This window comes from Colias croceus, chromosome 18 (genome assembly GCF_905220415.1).
Source record: "Colias croceus chromosome 18, ilColCroc2.1".
NCBI classification, from domain to species: Eukaryota; Metazoa; Arthropoda; class Insecta; order Lepidoptera; family Pieridae; genus Colias; species Colias croceus.
Genome location: NC_059554.1, coordinates 5607196 through 5621889, shown reverse-complemented (window position 1 = coordinate 5621889; position 14694 = coordinate 5607196). Strand labels below are relative to the sequence as shown.

Genomic DNA, 14694 nt, shown 5'->3' with positions numbered 1-14694 from the left:
TTTTAAAATTTCCAACAAACAACACTCCAAATTTGCAACAGCTGAAGGAGTATCGCAGCACGATACAGCAATTACGTTACTAATTAAAATGTTAACATGATAATTAAATTTTTGCTCTGTTCAGGTAGGCTCCGCGTAAGTAGGTCGTATTAAAATCCTCGAGTGTACCGAACTTTGGTGAAATTCTCGTATTTCGCAAACTCTAGCGTACGTATTGCATTATTATACAATATATATTATACATACCTACGACGAACATTGAATCACTGGGCTTAGGTGTAATTGACCAGTAAATAGTATAACTGTTTTGATATCCTGTACTATAATATACATATAACATTGTCTGCGAGATGTTATAGTTTGTGTAATTATAATTAATAGTCGGTGCAGTTAATGGAGTACACGCAATACGCATGTACCGTGAACAATATTTGCTGCTAAACGTAAGGAGAGCATTATGCGATAATTTAATAGCACTAATGATATCCAGAATATGTTAAATTAAACGACTAATAATAATAAAGTAAAATCTTGATTTTTTTGTTATTTAATAATAAATGATATAACTTAATGAATATGCAGTAGATTTTTCCATAAAACTATCTTTGAATATTCAAAACACTAGATTATGCAGTATTAAAGACGAGATACCGGGCGCACGATATATTTAAATTAAAACATTTGCATCGTATTCATTCTAAACTTCTTATGGACAAGTTATACAATGATAATAGTATGATGATAATAATTGATTCAAAGAGACGTTTTTATAAAAAGTGTGTGAAGTCCCATGCCGCCTAATAGGGTAAGGGGCAGATGCATTATACATCTGTTTCACTGATCGATTTTCTTTAGGGACAAATAGATGATCAGCCTTCTGTGTCCTGCTAGACCGAGACATTTTCTTTTTCTTCGTCTACACCGGTAATCGAACTCAGGACCCCTCGGTGTTATGCGCGCCAACCGCTGTACCAAGGAGGTCAAAACGATTTATAGAAATATGAAATAAAAAATCACTTAGCAGAATTATGCATTAACAAAAATAAAAGTGAAAGAGACTGATCGATATTCAAGATTTGTGGTCATTTCGTTCAATATTCTAATTCAAAATTCAATGTAGTATTAATGCGGATGAGCTAACGTTGGGCAATTTGCCGTAGAAATACGGTTCCAATAAATTATTCACGTAACAGCGACGCATATGATTAGTCCGTCCTTGATTATAATCTCAATACCTCATCACCGTATACGTATTGTACGATACCGCACATTAACTAACCATCTAACTTTGTATACCTGTATACGTAATACTGCAACATTTTTCAGTGTTGTGTCTGCAAATATTACACTTAGCTCACTTCGCTGTAATTAGAACGAGGCAATTAAATTTCTCGGTGCAAAATGGCTAAGAAGGGCTTAAAATCTGAACGGACGATAAATGTTTCAAAGAATATCTATTTTAATCCAAAGATCTGCCTTTTTACTTTTTAATCGCTCTTTTCTTGAGAATTTTTAAAGCTAAAAGAAATTTATAGTTAGACCAGTACATTTTTAAGTACACCAAAATATTAAACGAAGTATAAAAATTGTTCTCATATAAAACGCCTGGGCAATAAATAACGGCATACTTTTAAAATTTCATTCTATTTGCCCATAAAGAGATTCTACATATACATTAAGAGGTCCGTACTTCTTCTTTAAATGAGATTTATGTGACATATTTTAACAAAATTATGACTGCAGTGGTAAGTTTTAGTGTTGGAAAATTGTGGTAAGTGCAACGTTCTGAAATATGCAATGGAAAAACTTAAAACCCGAAGAATAAAACAACTGCTGTAGAAATGAAATTATAAACTCTGTCGCAGAGGTGGTCACACGGGACCCATATTTGTCATACGTCTGTGACGATTTTGTTCTTGGTCGAGAACAATTATTTAATTAAAGTATGGTAAGTTTCAAGCGAAAGAGAATCAAGAACGATAAACTACACTGGGAAGAAATAGTTTGTTTTTATATCGAGTGGAAAAATTGGCAGGAATTGTCGAATTCATTTATGTAAGCACACGAAGAAGATTTTCTCGTCGTATGATTTTATTTGAGGTATTCAAGTATTTATGAAGAATCTGATTTATATCTCGTTGTTTTCACAATTATTATTACACTGCAGATATTTTGTAGTTGTAACTTAATAATAAATTCTACAAGAGAGTCATTAAAATGAGAAGGTTGTTTTGCTACTGGTAAAAATAACGTTTACTAGGGCTTTATGACTTCATTTTAGTAGATAAGATAGTTTTAGTAGACATCAAATTAAATTTTTACTTTTGAAAGTTATTTTTACAATGATTTTATATATTTTTTTTAATATTTAACAGATTTGCAATGAATGAAACATCCTTATCGACTTTTTTATACTTGTTTCAATTGCTGAATCAAGATTTAGCTGACCCGTACAAAAGATACAAACACTGCAATCAAAGCACAAACTCGCATAATGAAGACTCATTAAACGCGAGGACGTTCCAGGATCAAAAATCAATGACATACGAAAAGAAAACGAAGCAAAATTAATTCCTGGCGTGCTTTAGCGTGCATGTTTATCTTGACCCGTTTTCCGTCTACCAAAGAGAATGTCGTACCGTGTTACTCGCAGGATTTTTTAATAATAATGAAGCAAGCATTGATTACTGGAATATACAATGTTCGATCAGAGCTTTTTGTTTTTTTTTTGGTAGTAAGTATTCCAAGTACCTATGTTGCAGATTCACTAAGATATTTCAATCAGGAATTGTTTTCTGGAGGAGGAGGATAATATATATTATTATATGTATATTAATGCATAATGCACATCCAATGTACCTCTATAGTTTAAGATTGCAAGGGTGTGAAATGTCAATTATATATCTAAAATTGAATGAAAAAAAAAAAACAAACGCTATATAAAGAATTTTAAGCTAACAGCTGGAAAATAAAAATTGCAGATTTTATTTCATCCTAATCAAAGTTCGTTTGAAATTGATTATCTATGTATGCTCGTACGTGAACAAATGGGGCAAAAGCCAATTTTCAAACTTTCGCGATAAAAAAGGTTCAAGCGTCCAACGAATGTATTTTTATACAAACAACAACGACGTATTGATTGATATTATTTTTGATTTGTGGAAATATTGTTAGTTCACCATTTTGGGCACCGTTTTAATTGAGAACGGCGCGGTGTAGGTATAAAGTTTAAATTTCCCATGTAGTCGTATATCAAAGCGTTAAATTTACGTTTCGTGGTATTAAAATAAAAAGTAGTATCCATGAGTTTTGCTCTCTCAACGAAACATGATTTTGAATGGAAAGCAAAAAAAAAAGTCAAGGCATCAAAGAATCATCCAGTTTTTAAAAAAGATAAAAAATGTCCATATGATCAGTATATTATGTTATATTGTCGTGTTTAAAATTTCAAACATCTTTATCTTTATATAAATCCTTACCTATAAATAGGTTTCCCCCCAGTGCTCTTGCCGGCCCGAAACCACAGCACCATATACACTCGGTCCTCGTTGGCGTCCGGCGTGACGTCACACGGCAGCGACGCGGTCCGCCCCAGCACTGCGTCCACGTCCACTGTTGATACTGCAACAATATTCATTATCCTTTAGATATGATGTAATGTAAATAAAACGATGTAATGATAAATAAGTAACGATTTGTTAAAAGAAATTTCCAAGTTCATTCTACCATCTATATGATACTTCGAATAGCAAATCAATACAATACAACACATATAGAAAATAATACAGCCTACGTATTAGGTAGATCAGGAAAATATTTTACAAGATTATTTAATGTTAATTTATGAAATGAACTATGTTGTTTAGGTAATTAATGAGCATTTTAATTCTGTGAAAACGCATTAACAATTTGAGCGCAAAACTCCAATTTTTGAAAATCAGATAGGTACCTATATTGTTTAAAGTTTCATAACACATACGAGAAAATGTCTAAATATCATACATGAAATAATATCACGTTGGCATTAAAAGCAGAAGCAGAAATTTGCTAACAACCGTTACATTCTCATATCAGAAACATTTATCGGAAATAGCAAGAATTACTAAGTGAATATCACTGTTTCGTTGCCAACACGGTTATGACTCTTGATTTTCCCCTCTCGCGATAAGAGGACATGAATATAAATAGGAGTAATATTAAAATGTCGCTTTCGCACCGCATCAAATAATCCTCTTTTCTTTACGGGAGATTGTCAACGTGTTCAGCCAAAGTAATATGCAACATCATTCATACTTAGTTGGACTTTTCAATTTACTTCCCGTGAAGAATACCCCAAATAAAGATAGATTACTATTATGGCCGAATTATATCAAAGTTTTTGCTATTTTTATACTAGGCTGTACGAGGCGAAATGAAATGCTGAAGTAAAAAATACTAAACGACGAAGGCTAAAATGAAAAATCAGATTTTATTTATTGTATAGAAAAAAAATAATAATATCATTGGCTGCGTAAAAAAATACGTACTGAATCGACGTGAAATAATATCATAAATTTAAATAATTATTGTACCTTTTTCAGTAAAGTTCAATATGAACATACACTTGTCCGTTGTTATTATAATTTGTAAATTATATTTTTACGGGTTGAGAAAATTTTTTAAACAAAATGAAATAATGACAATCCTTTGTATCACAATTTTTTACCCACTAACAAGAAAGTACCTCATTTTTTGTGAACTCACTTTGTAAAATAAATAACGTATCTTTTATATTTTGTGCCTGACATTAAAAAGTGAAAAGGTCCTCAAAGTTAGATGTTTGAAATGTGCTCTTCGTTCCATTGTGAACAATAATTTACTTGTGGTAAATTAAGTTACTGGCCTTCTGCCTCGTGCAAACTTGTTTCGGAGGCCGAAGAGTCTTGTTGAAACGCTAAAGAATAGTTATTTTATTCTACAAGCACGCGTGGGAATAACACTTCGATAAATACAATAACTACTAAAAATAATGTTACACGAGTTGTAGCTTATTTTACTGAAACTTGCTAGGTGATGTATCAATCAAACTGGTAGCAATTTGTTGTTGCATGCAACTGCAAATAAAATAAAGTTTCAGTTTATTGTTTTTAGTTTATGTTTTCAAATTGAATTACTTTAAATTCACGGATTAATATTATTTTAGTAGACGATTTATTGAAAATGGTAGCAGTTTAAAATTAAGTTCATTATACACAATAAAACTTATAGAGGCGCGATGTTATTGATTATTAAAGAAAATGGCTTGTAAATACAAACTCAACTAAGGAAGCTGTTCAGGCGAAACTAAAGTTTTGGGTTATGTTTAACATAATGTATAGGAAATATAAATTATATTAAATTAAGGGTTCGGGCATAATGTACAGCCATAACGCTGAGATTATGTCGTGTTTGAGGGCACTAAAGAATTGTGCCACTCATAATAGCGGCGAACGAAACTGCGAGTGCCACTGTGGAGACATGCAACCTTAATGTTATTATGGTTTTGTGTGTGAAGAGTGTGTTTTGCAAGAATATATTGTACGATCGTATATAAGTGATTAAAATACAAGATTAATTAAAGTATTATATAGAGTATAGACGTATCTAATAGACGTATAATATTCTTTATTATAGGAGAATATTCTTTAATATTAGAAGACCTATAATATTAATTTATTTTTATTTATTTTTATTAATTCAACAATTTAATGTTACCCTAAGTATTGTTTAGGTATGGTAATAATTTGTTTGGTAGAGACTGAGACAGAGGTATACCTACTTTGTTATTTAGGGAAGATGGGTCTACAATAATAATCGTTGTCGGTGTGGGACGTAATACAATTGTTACATCTCGAGAATCAAACAATAAACTAAGTAAATAACCCATCCGACAGACTATTACGTTGATGTATTGTTTTCACAAGTATGTAGTGTTATAAGCAAAAGGTTTTCACACTAAAAAGACACTAAACACAGTGAGAGCGGCTAAGAAAAGCTCTTACGTCTCTCGTTCTCTCAATATATCATATTTTTTCCCGAGTCTGGTGATATACGAGCGGTCTAGAGCGTGACAGGCTTCCGGGGTAATATTAATAAAATTATTGTGGGGACACGTTGCGGGCTTCAGGCACGACCTATCCGTCCAACACGTGCTGCTAGTCATTGAGCAAACTTCATTGTTACGCTATGCTTAGATGTCGCACATAGCAAATTGTTATAATGCCTTGCATATTTTAGTAATACATTGCAGGTTGGTGCCAGGTTAAGGAATTTGTAGATTATTTTTAACTATTTATTGCTGCTGTGTCTTCTTAAAAGAAAAACCAAATGCTTGATAGAAATGGTTTAATTTTTTTTAGGGTTGAGTAAAATTATTAAATAAAAAAATTAAATCGTAATTATAAACAGTAGTAGTTAGTAAAAATAAAAGGTGTGATATCACTTTCACAAATACACTTATACAAGTAAGGTCTGAATGAAAACTTTACGCAAACATATAAATATGTAAACTTTTACGATAATAGTTACAGCGGTTCGCATTCCGAGTATTCCCATGTACCTTCCAACTCCTAATAAAAATCATTAATCACTTAGCGTCAGGAAGTTTTCCGATAAGTCATAAGTATATCTATATCGAGACATCTTTAATTACGCGAAGGGAAATAATACATCGAATGCTTATTCCGTATTCGCTCAAATAATAAAAGGGAGCCAACGAAGCAGGTAGCCGATATTAGTCGATACGATGCTATTAAGATATTTCGCCGCTTCATTCCATATTAATTATTACCTGCTTTGAATTGGCTCGATCATTAACGGTTTCAAATTACATTAAAATTTGAATTCATTCATCACGATCGGAATAATCGAACGAATACTTTTTCGGCTGTCTGCTCTTTGATTAGATTTTTACTGAACAAACCCATCCATCGCCGAACCACAAAAGGTCGGTGAAGCTACGGTCGAGTCTCGGTTCCCATTCGTTCCGCTGTCCAGAAATTTTCGCAATAAAATTAATCGTTCCAATAAAATTGAAGTAGAATAGAGCTTCCTATGCATGAGTACCTTTTAATTGGATCGTTCATTTTGTTCTTTGCAGACAGCGAAACGAGAAATCAAACTTCAGTGAGTTGTTCTTTTGTATGAAGGCGATTTCAAGACGCCGCTAACTAAGTGGTTAAAAGTTTCTACTCCTTATACAACTTTTGTGCAGACGAATGTTTGTTGGAGTTATAAGTTATAACAATATTGTTTATGAGCAAACTCGATAATATGTTCATTTAATAGACGTTCTGTTGGGATTTTAAAATAATTAATTGACTCGGAAAATGCTTACTTTTACAACTATTCTTCGAAAGTTGAAGTCTGGCAACTAACGGGATTGTGTTATTTTATATTAACGAGTGCAAATTTAAAATGCATTTCAGCAATGCTCTGTAGTATAAGTTACGTTAAAATTCGTCAAAGTGAGCAATTGGTTGCGGATAAGCTGAACTCCCGGTGGGTTTAACAATAAAAATCAGAGAGAAGCATGGGATAACAGGCATGGAACAAACGGAAATGTATCCCCATTTTAATTTTCGACAAGCAATCGCGTTTAATGGGTTGATCGCGATTCCCACTTGAGTTTGTTCGATTTTGTTTAATTTGATCGCGTCGGCGATTCAGTGCCGGAATGTAGGATAAAAGCAATAAAAGTTATTTGGATTTCTGTGCATATATTTGTGTTAGGTAATTACAGTAATGTTAAAAGTATTTTTAGCTTATATTGATGTATAATTTTAAAGTTTTGAATGGATTGAAGCATTATAGAAATATTTAATTTTTTCATGCGCATGGATAGCATTCGCGTATGTTTTGGAATTATTAGTCAAGAATTAGTTTTGTGCACGTCAAATACACTCAAAGGTATTGGAAGCTGATCAAATATTTCAACATATTAGATGAATATAATATGTAGCAGTAATTTAAAATCCAATTTCATTGAAAAAACGAAGAGATCCTTTTTTTACAATTTCATAATAATGGTTTTACAATTTTTATTGCAGTCAGCGTCTATTCAAGCGAGAGCATTACCCTGACCTAAGTTAGGAATAAATGTTATAATTTAACTAAAATTTCATAGTAGCTTACTATGGAGATAACTTTCTCGGAGTAATATAATAACGGAGCTAGTTCACTTTGCAGGTTGTTCTAAGTTGCAAGTTTGCTAATTAGTTCATAGTCATATATACGTATATTATAATAATAATTATTCTCATTGTCGCCATCATTTATATCTTTAACAGCCTTGATTCCAAAAGCTTCATTAATTTTGTTGCTTGAAAACTTCTTATACTTTTACCTACATAAGAAAGGAGGATAGATAAAAGCTCAATTGCAACACACGAACATTATGAAGGAATAAATAAAACAAAATTATCTGCAGATTTTAAGAAAAACACAACAAAATTGAAAGTAAGCGTCTAAAGATAAATTCATTTTTAAACGAAAGAAATAGAAACTTCTAATGAATTGTGGTTAATAATGGGGTTAATAAACAATAGTTTGCAAAAGGCGAAGAAAATAACTGAAACAATGAAAAGAGGAAGCTGAGTCACGAGGCGCTAGTTAAGAATAATTAAGACAAATGCCTGACAACCGCTTAACTTCAGGGGCTGAGTTATGCAATAAGGTTCCCACGGGGTTTTCCAGTCTGTAGTTTTGGCTTTTCTACTTTTTAGTGTTTGTTCAGTAACTTTATAGTATAGTTAATACGTACGTAAGTTTATTTTGAATACATAACACGGTATTTGGAAACGATGCCGATGCTCTTCTTAGTCTATGTTAGAAATGTGATTTACTTAAGTTACTATATAATATAGAGGTTATAAAAAAAAGAGTGTGTGTACTTATGTACACGCGTTAGAAGTTATACTTCTTTGGCGTATGGAAAAAATACTAGAATTTACAACTTGAGCATAGTTATCAATTTTCATACCACCTAGAACTAACTTCATGCTGTTAAATTTAAGTTTGGTGTGCGCGCGCATCGTAAAAATTCACTCTCATCATTTTTCTCCATCGCGCCAAAAGAAGTATAACTTCAAAAAAAAAAACGAAGATACACACTTTTGCATTGCCTTGACAAGATATTTTAGTAGAACGTCACGTGCCTATATATTTTTATTTCTTTGCTCTAACCAAATTTAAAACCTTTAAAAAAGGTCTATACCTATCACAGCGCACACAGTACAACGTCGACAAGAAAGCACATTTATTAGAATCATTAATACTATTAATACGAAAATGAAATATTATTTATGCGTAAAAGCACAGGTAAAAGTATGTACACAACTGCTGAGCCTATAGAATAAATTATAAAAAAAAAATGTGTGCGTGTACACACGTAAGAAGTGAAACTTCTTTATAACCCTATTTTTCAAAAAATAATTTACTATACATATACAACTTTACAGAAATACGTCGAATCACGCGTGGTAGGGACCCAGAATACATAATAGTAGCTAAAATTAGGGATAAGAAAAAATTGGCGCGTAACGGAAAAATGTCACGAGTAACGAAATTTTTTTTCCAACCCCGATATAGAAGTTACACTTCAAAAAGTTTATTTGACTCAAAAAACAAAAGCACAAGGTGTATACAGATCTTATTTGCAGGTACATACATTTTTTTTACATACAGAGTTTAAACAATGACCCCTATGCTAGGTTAAATCTGTGATAACCCTATAAAGGGGTCATTCGTACATAATACATTACTATATTTATAATATGTACTTACAATCTACATGCAACACATTAATGTAGGCGAAAGTATTATAAAAAACAGAAAAAATATATATTATATATTATATAGAATGTACATACCAAGATCCTCTGCATCTTCGCTCCACTCCCCCTCCTGAGCCCAGCAAGCAGCCAGCATCACAAACAACCGTATCCACTTAACCGTACACATTGTTACATTATGGACACTCACACACACTTGAATTGCTTTATAAACGGGTACTGTTTCATTCTCGTCACGATAACACTGTTCCTTGGCATGTTTATTATTGCATCACATAGAGTTTTAGCGGCTAGTGAGTCATAGATTAAGCGATGTCATTGGCTCACCTCTAAAGGCGACACTTTATAAATATTCTGCCTATTACTTATCAATTAAAAACAATCAATGTAACAAAAAAATATATAATTAATCTTGTAAAGAACAGACAAGTATTCGTATTCTCTTTGTACGCATAAACGCCATGATGACATACCCACAAGATAGTGTGGCCGCTACAAAAACACTGGGTTGCTTGGGCTGGCCAGACTCTACGAAGGTAATAGATTTTCATCTTTCATGACTTAACCTTTTGTCAAATAATATCCACACTACAATCTTTTCTAAATGTGTAAAAATATTATTTTCCGCTATAAAAATTTACGTCATGTTATATTAACTATCAAAACATCTTTCATATTACATAGTGATATAAGTTCATACCCAATTTTAGTCATTTTTAGTCTATGACAAATGACGCAAAATTGCGCCCGCCAAAAATGTTGCTCGAAAAATGATTATCTAGTTAATTACCGATGAAAAGTTATTCCTTTGCACTTTGCCGAATTAATTGAATTATTAGTGCTATATCGTAACACACTCGAACGGATATTTTATGAGTTTCATGGTTTTTTGCTTTATAACAAACAAGACATGAACGCGACCATCGCGCTAAAGCGACTGAGTGCAAAGACGCCATTTGACCTATGTTGAGCGGAACGTGATGTAGGCGGTGTCTCCTACGTACTAATATTATTTCAATTTAAATGTATAAAAACCACATTTAAAAACTACGCAGCAACAAAATGCGCGACAAATCGGCTTCTAATTTTGAAAATGGAATGATATCTTTTTCTTTCTTTATTTTGTACTAGCATAAAAATAAACGATAAAAAATATTCAAATAATACATCAAAAAATAATTATAATAGTCTGTTAGCGAATATTGTGTCTGAATAATGGAAACATTATATTTTATTAAAATTTATTTATTTCAGTTTGTAATACATTTTAACATGCGTCACAGATTAAATAAGGTTACCCGTTCAGACAGATTGACTTGAAAGGGACTGTCATTACTTGAGTCAGCTTTTATAATAAATATATTTTTATTAATATTTAAATTCCCATCACAAAGGCGATTCCTATAATTTATATTAATTATTAATTTTAACAACACTATTTTTTATAATGATAATTTTACGGACGACGTCAAATGGAAATACAGTAATCCAAAAGTAATAATGCGCATAGAAATCTTCGTCACTGTTCGGCAACTGTCATAATAGATGAAGATGATATCTATATAGAGCGGTTAAATGCATTTTCTTCATGCATAATTTAGTCATATTATATGGTTTGTGCTAAAAGAGATTAATATGTATTTGTAGGTAAGTAACGATTTTGTTTCGATAATTCCTTGTAAGTAAATAGCGAGTATAATTATTGCGATTGCGAATATATTATCTTTATTGGATTGATTTACTTGGAAAATTTTATAGTACTTTTAAAGTGTCTTACTGAAGCTGGTGTAATGATGGAAGAAAAGAAGGTTAAAATAACACAAAATTTATATTGTATAAAGTATGGTTTTCAAACACAGATTTATATTTAAACCATATATATGTAAATCTTATCATTAAAATCTCAGTTCAAAAGTATTTACATATTGATCATTCTTCAATATTATGACAATTACAAAAAAATTAAAAACAATCAAAATCAGGGATTATCTTTATTTCTGACATTTTAGATACATCGGAACTCTTCTTCATTTTCACTTTCCCTACTGCCTTCACCTGTGTAAATCATTTCATCGATTAATTCAATTCACCTTTAAAAACAAAACCAAGAAGGGTACGTAATAACAGCTCTATATAATTCCACACAGAGAGAACACGTGCAGTCACCACCAATATTTAAAGACAACTGACGGATTTTTGAGTTTTTTGACTGACAGGCTACCGTCACCTACCGCCCGATTTGTTTTTGATTGTGTATGATCGTGAATTGACTTATATTTCTTTTGAACAAGGTGTAAAATGCAAGTTCGTTGTTTAGGGCTCTTACGATTCAATGATTCGAGTGTCTTCGGAAATACGACAATTAGCGAAGATTTGCATGCGCATTATTAATTTTGGATTACTGTAGTGTGCTTGCTGCATACTTAATGTTTTAAATGAAGAATAATAAAAAAAGAATAAGTTTTGTTTTCTATGCACGAAACAATATTGATGCCTCATAACGAGGTTGCAGCTGGCTGTTATAAGTAATTTACTGTTACATTATGTATTAGCCACTTTATAACATTTCCATATCAAATTACGATATACAACTCTGTGAACAATATAATATATTATTATACCCCTGTCAAAAATATATAAAACTTTGACGCACGGTTACGTTTAGCATACATGAGTACCTAAATAATGTCTTTTAATCTCCACACAAACGACTGACCCTTATCCCGGGAGAAAGTTGGCGGGAGGTTAGAAACAGTAACGAAAAATGTATTTTTCGATTATGTTGTATAACATTCGGTCAAATGGAAAGGGTGGAGGGCTAGTTCGAGGCTCCTTAGCTAGATTGGACGGTAAATTTAAATCGGATACGTGACTGAATTATATGAAACTTATTACAGTTTCAATTCATTTTTCCAATAAATTTTAAACAGGTAATAGATTTGCTTGGAGTAACTTGATTATCTCTATAAAGATGTAGTAAGTAATTAATTTAAATAACGATAGATTATTATTAGAGTTTTTTTCATAATCGAAAAATATGCAAGAATTTGTACACTACACTTCATGAATGAATGAATGAATGAATGAATGAATGAATGAATGAATGAATGAAAACGCTTTATTGTACACCATTACAAACAGGAAAAGACATACATATACAGAAGAGAGACATGCACAAATGGCGGCCTTATGGCTTTAGTAGCCATCTCTTCCAGGCAACCAAACACAAGATAAAAAACCAAAATCATGACAGAGGGTGGTGGTAAAGCTGTATTAGATTGGTAATTAAAAAACAAATTCAAAAAAAAAAAAAAACAATATACCTACATTAACATACACATACATAAGTACATAAAAATTATTATAAATAAAAACATACATACACACATACATATATACATTAAGCATATATTAAATAAATATCGTATTAAAAATATACCTATAGGTACCTAAATACAATAAGTTATCACTTTTTAATGTAATGTTTATTCAGTAAACGTTTGAAAGTCTCTTCATATTTTGTAATGGACGATATATTCCCAGCAGATGACAACAACTATAGATATAGATATAAAAATAAAAGTATCTAAACGTTATATATAATACGATAGATCTTGTGATAAACGTTGCGTTTTATTGAACGATGATATTATAGGTCATACACTCCGCATTAGCAATAAATCCAGTTTGTAGGTCATAAGTCTTTGTTTATCTTATCTTTTATTGAATATACAACGCGAGCGTTCCTTTTTTTCTTATTGGATGGGTTTATTTATTGCACAAGTTTGTTTTTGACCGCCTCACGTACATTATAGGCCGAACCTTTCCAATCCGGAATTGGCAATCGCTATTTGATGTAATATGTTATTCAGTAACTTTCACTCTAATATTTCTTAGAATTTCTATTTTGATGGAGGATAAATTATTTAGTTGCTAAGCTGTACAGTATATTTGTGGTATTAAAAGAAGATTTTTATATTATGCTAAATATTTACCTCTTTCACTGGTGTCGACAATAGAATGCATTTTTATAAAATTTGGATTTCTCTTGCGAGAGAAATTGATTTGATGAGTTTTATTTATTGGTTCAGTTAAATTACACGAAATAGGATAGTTTAAACTGTCTTACATGTTTCATATTTACATGCAGAATTTTATAAAAATTAGTGTAAATAATATAAATTATTCATATTCACTTAATAAAATGTAGCCCGATAATGTCGGCCGAGGATTTGACGACCTCAAAATTCTCATACACGTTTAGGATGGCAATGCCTTGGAAGGACCCTCTTTTGGGTGAACGACGATCCTGAATCTTTTATTAGCTTTGTGAATGGATGGCCAGTTGACATAACCGTCGTAGACATCTGTTGTGATATTACGCCATATTTCCCAGGGTCCTTTCGCTTCATTCCATCGATTTAGGAGGAAGCCGATTCCACTATTTTTCTGCACGTGGAATATTTTAGGGCTGAATTGAAATCGACGTAATACGTGTCGGTAGGGGAAGACAATTGCTGACGCGGCGAATATGGATGTATTGTGTGTCATCAGAAAACTTGTATTATACGGTTTATTTCGGAAATTGAATCTCGGGGGGCTTGTTCAATAGTTTTTTTTTTGTGCGTGTACTTTTCTGATCGAGGTGAATGCCTTTTAACGATGTTTATTTACATTTATCAGTATTGAAACTATTATATTGGATAACAATTTATTTAACTAATTTTCAATTCATAATAATAGACTATTGGTTAGATATTACTTATATAAACGTATTATATAGTTAACTGTTTATTGTATATAAATTATAATTAATTTAGAAATACATACTTAAGATATTTACGGTCGAAAAGTGAGTGTTATTACCTTAACTATTATGTACAAC

General features: G+C 31.8%; 1 protein-coding gene across 3 annotated transcripts in view; it reads right to left on the bottom strand.

The window, feature by feature from the left end:
* The window catches only part of LOC123699460 (hemicentin-1-like), a 65978-nt gene that overhangs the window by 45124 nt on the left and 6160 nt on the right, over positions 1-14694 (bottom strand). The window contains exons 2-3 of one of the 3 annotated variants that reach the window (XM_045646398.1): positions 9888-10173; positions 3480-3621 (exon numbers count right to left, since the gene is read on the bottom strand). In XM_045646398.1, coding sequence (XP_045502354.1) covers positions 3480-3621; positions 9888-9978 — 233 coding nt within the window. In that variant the 5' untranslated portion in view covers positions 9979-10173. The remainder of the gene's footprint in view (positions 1-3479; positions 3622-9887; positions 10174-14694) is intronic. The other 2 variants (XM_045646399.1, XM_045646400.1) reach the window with 2 other exon arrangements.